General features: G+C 45.5%; 1 protein-coding gene across 3 annotated transcripts in view; it reads left to right on the top strand.

Moving 5' to 3' along the window:
• Positions 1–6,877, top strand: part of PBLD (phenazine biosynthesis-like protein domain containing) — a 19,507-nt gene extending 12,630 nt beyond the window's left edge. The window contains exons 3-8 of one of the 3 annotated variants that reach the window (XM_006760903.2): positions 504–613; positions 695–724; positions 2,659–2,747; positions 3,036–3,214; positions 5,144–5,206; positions 6,084–6,877. In XM_006760903.2, coding sequence (XP_006760966.1) covers positions 504–613; positions 695–724; positions 2,659–2,747; positions 3,036–3,214; positions 5,144–5,206; positions 6,084–6,196 — 584 coding nt within the window. In that variant the 3' untranslated portion in view covers positions 6,197–6,877. The remainder of the gene's footprint in view (positions 1–503; positions 614–694; positions 725–2,658; positions 2,748–3,035; positions 3,215–5,143; positions 5,207–6,083) is intronic. The other 2 variants (XM_006760904.2, XM_015562122.1) reach the window with 2 other exon arrangements.
• The last annotated feature ends 1,456 nt before the right edge of the window (positions 6,878–8,333 follow it).

The following is an 8,333-nucleotide window of genomic DNA, read 5'->3' as shown; positions in this document are numbered from 1 at the left end:
CTATTTGTCATCTATAAACTGACTAGTAGAGCTTATAATTCCATGCTAATTGTAGGTTAATACTTTAAAATCGCATTAGAAAACATAACATTTCTATGAGGCAGGCTTAATTATTGCCCTATTTTATTGGTAAAATAAAACTGATATAGATTGAATTATTACCGCACTTTGTTGATGTGGAAATTGAGGTTTAAGCAGGTTAAATAATTTGCTCAAGGGTATAGCTAGGAAGCAGTAAGGAGCTGGGATTGGAAGCCTTGCAGCATGATGCCAAGTCTAACCAATTATGTTCCTGGTTCTCAAATTAGAATCCAGTGAGGGGCCCCACTGTGGACCCCAGCAAACCAAACGCGGGCAGCACTGTTAGAGAAAGTGAGACAACACAACGGTGTCTGAAAGAGACTTATAAGCATATAACAAAGTTTATTTTCCCATTTCACGATTCCTTTTCTAACAGTTTTATGATCGACAAAATAAGACTCTTTTTTTTTTTTTTTTGCCAGAAAATGTGAACAGCACTCTAACCTTTGTCACGCTGAGTGGGGAACTAAAGGCCAGAAAAGCGGAGGATGGTATCATCCTGGACTTGCCTCTTTACCCAGCCCACCCCCAGGTCAGCTCTTTCTAATTGATAAACTGTGTACAACTGGCAGAGTGCCCGTTTTATAACGGTTTTGTCTCTTTCCCCATCTAGGACCGCCATGAAGTAAAGGACTTGATAAAGGTTAGTGACAAGAATCAAGCCTGAGCTCATGTTACTTGAACACTTGTTAGTATTTGAACACAAAGATTCAGTACCATTTGATCCCCAAAGACAGGCCTGCTACCGGTATCAGCGTTCCAATCTAAGCTTGGATGAACAGAACAGTGCGTTTGAGGTCTGAACTGTAATACTGAATCTATTTGGTGAGAAGATGGACCAGTTTCCCCTGGCCCTTCATTGTCAGCACTAGCCTCCATGGCAGGGTGGGGAGAGCTACGTAAAGCAGATGGCAGGAAAATGGGAAATATTCAGAGTTCTTTCTACCTTGTTCATGGCAGAAAGAACTTAACATGACCTCTCTAAGCCTCAGGGTCAGTGTTTGCAAAATGGGCATGACAAAGGGTTATTCATCTTATCATGGGCTGTCCTTTTGTGTTCCTAGAAATTGGCAATAAGATTCCCAGTTGAGAATTAAACTTTCTCAGCTGGGAATCTTATTGCCATAGAACCCATGCAGAGAAGGGCCGGATGACCCTTCAGAGAGACTGGAAGGTCCCGGAGAGCAGGTGGGATCTGGCTGCTGGCATTTGTTTCTAGAGAGAGGGACATTGTTAGCTGTGGTCACAGAGGCAGACATCCCAGGCATCACTCCAGGAGGAGAGAGTCTTGGCCTTGGGACCTGGAGCAGCTCAGTCCCTAAAGAGAGTTAGAAAACCAGAAGCCACCGAATGACTGCCAGACAACTATTCTGTCATCGCCATTGTCACCTACTCTGCCCACAGCCACTGGTAGTGCTTAAAGGGGCTTTTGTCCCCTCATCTATTCCCTCAGCACCCCAAGCCAACAAACAAGCAAAACAATGCTATCTGTAACTAGGGGCCCAGTGCACGAACTCATGCACCTTGAAAGGAATTGTGGACCACATGGCTGCAGTGGGCACTGGGGTGGGTCTTGGCCCCTCCCGCCATAGCCCCTAGTCCCCTATCTACCAGCAGAGTGACTGGGGCCGGCACCAGCAGCGGGTGCCAGCGGGGCCGGCACTGATGGCGCCAAGTGATTGTGATCGGCACCAGACACTGACAGCAGGTATGAGCGACGCTCAGGTGCCGGTTGTGGGTGCAAGCAGAGCCAGCACTGGCAGTGGGTGAGAGCAGTGACTCCAGTGCTGGCAGCGGGTGTGAGCACTGTGTGGGACCGCAGCATGCGTGGGAGCAAAGAAATTTTAGTAACCACCAGGCTTAACCCAATGACAGCGACCAGTGCCCCACCTTGGTCTGGCACCCTGCTCACCTGCTCCACCCTGTCGCCATGACCCAGGCCTGCCATGTTCCACACATGCCCCCTGGTGGTCAGCGCACGTCATAGTGACCGATTGTTCAGTTGTTCCGCCATTCTGTCTATTTGTATTTTAGGGATATATATATATATATGCATAATATGCTGATTAGACCAAACGTCCTTCTGGATGACCTTCTGGACAAAAGCCAGGCTGCAAGGGAAGCCCGGGTCCTGGGTGCTGGAGGGAAGCCAGTGCCAGCACCCGGGGGAAGGAAGGCCTACTCTTGCATGAATTTCACGCATTGGGCCTCTAGTTGGAAATGAACAAGATTATGTGTGTGTGACCCTGAGCCTCTCTAAGTCTTTCTTCTGATCTGTGGGGAAAATACCCATTTGAGGAGTTGTGTGTTCAGGCACATATTAACACTTGGGAATAATGTCTATCTTTGGTTCGAAAAAGATAAGCTCAATTCCTTTAAAGACCTCTTTAATCATCAGGAAACTGACCTTTTCCTTGGGCAACACCTTCAGCCCAGAAACCAAACTAAAACTTGGGGACTGGCGACCAGGGGTGTGCCTGGCACTCTGCAGAGGTTCAGGAAGGTCGTTTCCCACCCAGGGGATCAAGGACTGGACCCAGGGCACATGCCTGAGAAGTCTTTGGTCTGTCTTCACAGACTGCCATAGGTGACACGCTGGTCCAGGACATCCGCTACTCCCCAGACACCCGGAAGCTCCTTGTCCGGCTCAGTGACACTTACGACAGGTGAATGAGATTTTTGGCTTCGTCAGCACTTTGGGGAGGGCCCAGCACCCCCATCTATAGCCCTGGCTTGGTCTGGCTGTGCTCTGCCCAGTCAAACCATGATTTCTGCAGCCAGAGAGCTTTGTTCTCGGGTAGGAAGGTATTCCACTTGCTCCTCCTCCTGCCCCTGCTGATGCGTGTGGGTCAGCCACACCCTGGCCTGCTTTATGGAGTCCATGTAGTGGTGGTGGTGGTGGCGGGGTGTCTGTGGAATGGGGTTTGTCCTAATCCATCCCATTTATGAACAAGGTCATTTCTGGAGAACCTGAAAGTGAATACACAGGATCTGCTGCAAGTAGAGAACACCGAGAAGGTGAGAGGACTCATTCTCACTCTTAAAGGAGAGCCCGGTGGGCAGACCCACGCATTCGACTTTTACTCCAGATATTTCGCACCCTGGGTTGGCATCGCAGAAGACCCGGTAACAGGTACTTTTTGACATGGGTCTGGGGGGGGGGTGGTGTTAAACAATGGAGGGGATGGATAAGAAATAGCTGTTTAAGTGTCCTTCATGTGACCTTTCAGATTGCTTGGGTTTTGAGCTGCCTTTGTTTTCCTATCTCCCCTCCCCCATCCCTTCACGTAAAAATACAGAATTAAGGAAGCAGTACAGCCCTGGCCAGTGTGCTCAATGGTTAGAGTGTCAGCCTGTGCACCTAACGGTCTTGGGTTTCATTCCCAGTCAAGGGCAAGTACCTGGGTTGCAGGTTCGATCCCTGGCTCTGGTTGGGGAAGGTGCAGGAGGCAACCAATTGATGTGTCTCTCTCGTATTGATGTTCCCCCTTCCCTCTCCCTCTTTTCCACTGTCTAAAAATCAATGGGAAAATATCCTTACCCCTCACCACACCCCCCTCAATAAAAAAGAAGCAGTATAGCAGGGTTAAACCTTAGTGTCAGACAGCCTTGGTTTGCATCCTAGCTTTCTAGCTGTTGACCTTGGGCAAATGGCTTAACTTATTTTTTCAAAAAGATTTTTGATTGACTTTTAGAGAGGGTGGAAGGGGAGGGGAAGAGAGGGAGAGAAACATCAATGTGATCATGAAACATTGATCAGCTGCCTCCTACACACCCCACCGGGCAATTGAGCCTGCAACCCGGGCATGTGCCCTGACCGGGAATTGAACCAGCAACCTTTCCGTGCATGAGACGATGCCCAACCAACTGAGCCACACCTGCCAGGGCTTCACTTTTAAACGTTTCCATCCCCTCCTCTATAAAATACAGGTAATATCCCATAGGGTTATGCAAATCCAAGGCCAGTCAAGTACTTATCACAGTGCGAAGAGTGGGCTGAGCAGCAAAAGGGGGCCATGAGGAGGCTGGCACATGGGATGGTGGCCAGGGCAGAAGGAGGCTGGGCAGACTGTTCTGGTCAGATGGCAGGGGCTGGGATGACTGAGTTGCTCTCTGAGGAACAAAACATGTGAAATTCAAAGCTCAGTAAGCAAGCACTTTTTGGATGTCAGGAAAATGCCCAAATGACATCCAAACAGTCCAACTCAAGCCTTTCCCCATGGAATAGAAGTTCTGAGTGGATGTACACATGCACAGCTGCTTTACAAAGATTTTAATTGGCACAGAAGGCAAGTTTTTCCCCTACAACAATGCTTTTCTACAGTGGAAAGGTCTTTGGACAGTGATGACCAGCCATCTCAGTTTGCTTAAAACTGAGAGATTTTTCAGCATACAGGGCCTTCGGTGCTAAAACAGGACAGTCTCAGGCAAACCGGGATGGTTGGTCACACCGTGTGGACCTCCCGTAACATTGAGTAAGTTTTCCTGAAGGGGGGGCCCTTCCCACCCCAGCCTTTTCTGCCCCACAGACTTTTCTGACAGTTATTCCTTTACAGCTTGTTCCTTCTTCATTTTACTACCCATTCTCTGATCTAAACCTTGGGCACAATCATCTAAAAAAAATACCTCACTGAAAGACAGTTCCTTTGCCACTAAAATCTGGGAATGTGTGCTTGATGGAAATTTTGGATTTTGTCATAGTTCCCACCTTTCCTTGCACGTGCATCCTGGGAGCAAGCAGATGGTCTCTCTTGAAGGATGTAGATTTAAGTGAAGGACTTGTTTTTCCTGCCACGGGCTGACAGTAACGTGTGGACAGGACAAGAATGAAAACCCGCAGTTTAATTCAGCCTTCAGAAAGTGTGAAGATTGCAAATGCATCATTTGGAGGCGCTTATCCACACGTTCTGTGCCTTCCTTTCTATCTCCATTCGTAATTCCACACTCTGCTGTGGCCATGCCGACACAACGACTAACTGGTTGATTGCAATTGCTTATAAATTTACCACAAAGTCGCCCCTGTTTCCCTTGTGCGGTATCATAACTTCTCATTTCTTTTAAGGGTCTGCACACACTGTTCTCAGCAGCTACTGGTCCCAAGAACTGGGGAAGAAAGATATGCGTGGTAAAACAGCTCTTTTTCAATTAAAAAAAAAAAAGCCTAATCTTAAACTAGGATTCCTTCTCTAATGTACTATGCACGTGAAGATATGTTTTGTGTCACCCACGTGAAAATGAAAGGTTTTTAAATTCCTTCACCCTGACCTCTCTACTCTAAATATCCTTCTCAGGGGCAGAGAACATAGACCTCAGACAATGGAGGCTACGTAGCCCTAATAATCAAATTAGGAGTCCAACCCTAGAGGTCTTGCTTAGTGGGAGGGTTAGGCCTCTGTGAGCCTGATTTGGGGAGAGCAGGTGGCTCCTCTTAGGTGAGACTAGTTACTCCCCTAAGCACTGAGCTCCAGGAAGGCTGAGACCTGCCTCTTGTCTGCCTGACAGTGTGGTTGCTTGGTAACCACAATGAATGAATAAATGAATGAATGAATGAGCTCCCTTTGTCTTATTCAGGCCTGGAAAGACGGGGCCTTCTCAGGAAGGCCAAGACCACCCCTCTTTATCTTCCTAGACATCTAGTTCCTGCATCTATCTTTTCACATGTCCTGGCTTTCTCCTAGACAGAGCCAGGGAGGAGGCTGTGGGTGGGGCGAGCCTGGGCATTACAGGAGGTGATCGAGGAAGTAGCTCAGGAAGGGGAGACCTGGAGCTGTGTGTTTTGCACATGAAAGTGCATTTGTGGCCCTTCTCTCCTTAGGAGAACCGGTTGGGCTGGGCAGTACCATGGACAGATTTTATCTTGAAAGAACTTTATCTTTAAAGCATTTATCTTTAAGCTGACCTAGGAGGATTCTAGAACTTGTAATAAGAGGTGTCTCACTATATGCTGTTCATTAAAAAGGGCGGAAATTCTCTTAATTTGTGATCTGTTTTGTTTTGTCCAGCCTTTCAGTGTTCCTGCCGAGGAGGAGAACTGGAGATATCCCTGCGTCCGGATGGCCGGGTTGACATTAGGGGAGGTGCTGCGGTGGTTGTAGAGGGCACGCTGACAGCCTAGAGGCGCTGTGCCGCTGCCACTCTCCCCCATGACTGTTTCCATGAAGAAAAACACAGGGGCCTTTAGCAAACCTGCATGGTAGTCTACGTAATCCACGTTAGAAATAGAAAAATGAAGACATATTAATGGAGAGTTAATGGGTACCAATTAACTAAGGCGTTTTGGCTCCACCTGTGAGTGTGTCTGAAATATAAGTAACTCATAATGAAGAATAATGTTGTCATCTTTGATTGTGACTACTGATCACAGAACGAGGAACAAATGGTTAAAGTCAAACCATTTAAATGTAGGTGACTGTGATAGAACATTTTGCAGTCATTAAAAAGATCCAATAACTATGTGGAAATACAGAAAAATATTCCATGATATAATACTAAGAAAGAAAATTACAGATTATAAAATGTGAATATCAATCTATGTGGGCAGGATGAGTCATGAAGATAGTGAAAACAGTTCATCTGTGGGGAATAAGATTGGGAATAGTTTTAATGTGTGTAATAAAAAAGCATTTCCTTCATTGGAACACACATGTTCAATAGCCAAAAATAAGAACATATAAGCAAACAACTAGAAACCCCAGAAATTTAAAAAATGTGTATGTATTAGTGTGGTAGTAAAATTAAACACTAAAGGTAATGTAATATCTTTATCTTACAGCTTTAGAGTGATAACTTAAAATGGATTCTTCTCTTACCTTAATAAAACGGGTTTTTAATGTAACTTTAAATTCAGGTAAATCTGTAATACTGAGTGCCTATAATTGACTTTGGGATGGGGACTTTTTCAAGTCATTAAGAGTGTTTCTTTAAGATGATTTCACTGATCACTAAAGGTAATGTAATATCTTTATCTGACAGCTCTAGAGTGATAACTTAAAATGGATTCTTCTCTTACCTTAATAAAATGGGTTTTTAATGTAACTTTAAATTCAGGTAAATCTGTAATACTGAGTGCCTATAATTGACTTTGGGATGGGGACTTTTTCAAGTCATTACGAGTGTTTCTTTAAGATGATCTCACTGATCCATCAGGCAGTTCTCAGCCATCTCAAAAACTGCTAGCTGATCAGTTAGAAATTCCTGTCCTTTTTTCCCCCACCTTAATGCTACCATGTTTTCTTTTTTGTTAATCCTAACCATAGGATATATTTTTATTTTCACTTTTTAAATATGTTTTTTTTTTAATTTAAAGAGAAGGGAGAGAGAGAAACATGAATATGAGAGGGGGTAACATCGTTAGGATGCCTCCTGCACAGTCCCGTCCCCCTCACCGCCACTGGGGATTGAGCCTACAACCTGGGCATGGGCCCTGACCAGGAACTGAACTGGCGACTTCTAGGTTCATGGGATGATGCTCACCCAAATAAGCCACACTGGCCAGTGTCCAAGGATATATTGTTAATTTTAGAGAGAGAGGAAAGGAAAAAGAGAAAAATATTGATGTGAGAGAGAAACATCACATCAATCGGTTGCCTCATGTATGTCCTCTGACTGGGGGTTGAACTAGCAACCTAGGTATATGCCCTGACCCAGGTGTACGGGATGATGCTTCAACCAACTGAGTCACCAGGTCAGAGCACCATGCTTTCTATTTTTATTTGTTTTGCTAAGGCATGTGAGAGTGGATTTATTACAGAAGTAATCTTGTGTTTCCCCTAATTTGCAATGAAGAAAATAATTCACTAGCTTCAGTACTTTAGCTTAATGAGTAACCAATGACCCAGCGCACACTGCACAGCTCCCCACAACTCATCTGTTGGTTCTGACACCAAGGGAGAGAATCACTGGAGAGTCTGCCCAACCTAGGACTGACTTGTATGCATAATTTAATATAAATGCATAGTTGAAAGGGTCTGAATTTTAGCTCTTAAATGTATGCCAAGTTCAAGTCTTTTTTTAAAAAAATATATTTTATTGATTTTTTACAGAGAGGAAGGGAGAGAGATAGAGAGTTAGAAACATCGATGAGAGAGAAACATCCATCAGCTGCCTCCTGCATACCTCCTACTGGGGATGTGCCCGCAACCAAGGTACATGCCCTTGGCCGGAATCGAACCTGAGACTCCTCAGTGCGCAGGCCGATGCAGCTCTATCCACTGAGCCAAACCGGTCAGGGCAATGGAGTGAATTTTAAAAGG

Source organism: Myotis davidii, unplaced genomic scaffold, assembly GCF_000327345.1.
Source record: "Myotis davidii unplaced genomic scaffold, ASM32734v1 scaffold134, whole genome shotgun sequence".
NCBI classification, from domain to species: Eukaryota; Metazoa; Chordata; class Mammalia; order Chiroptera; family Vespertilionidae; genus Myotis; species Myotis davidii.
Note: the sequence above shows the minus strand (reverse complement) of the source record. Positions and strands in the feature narration are given on the sequence as shown.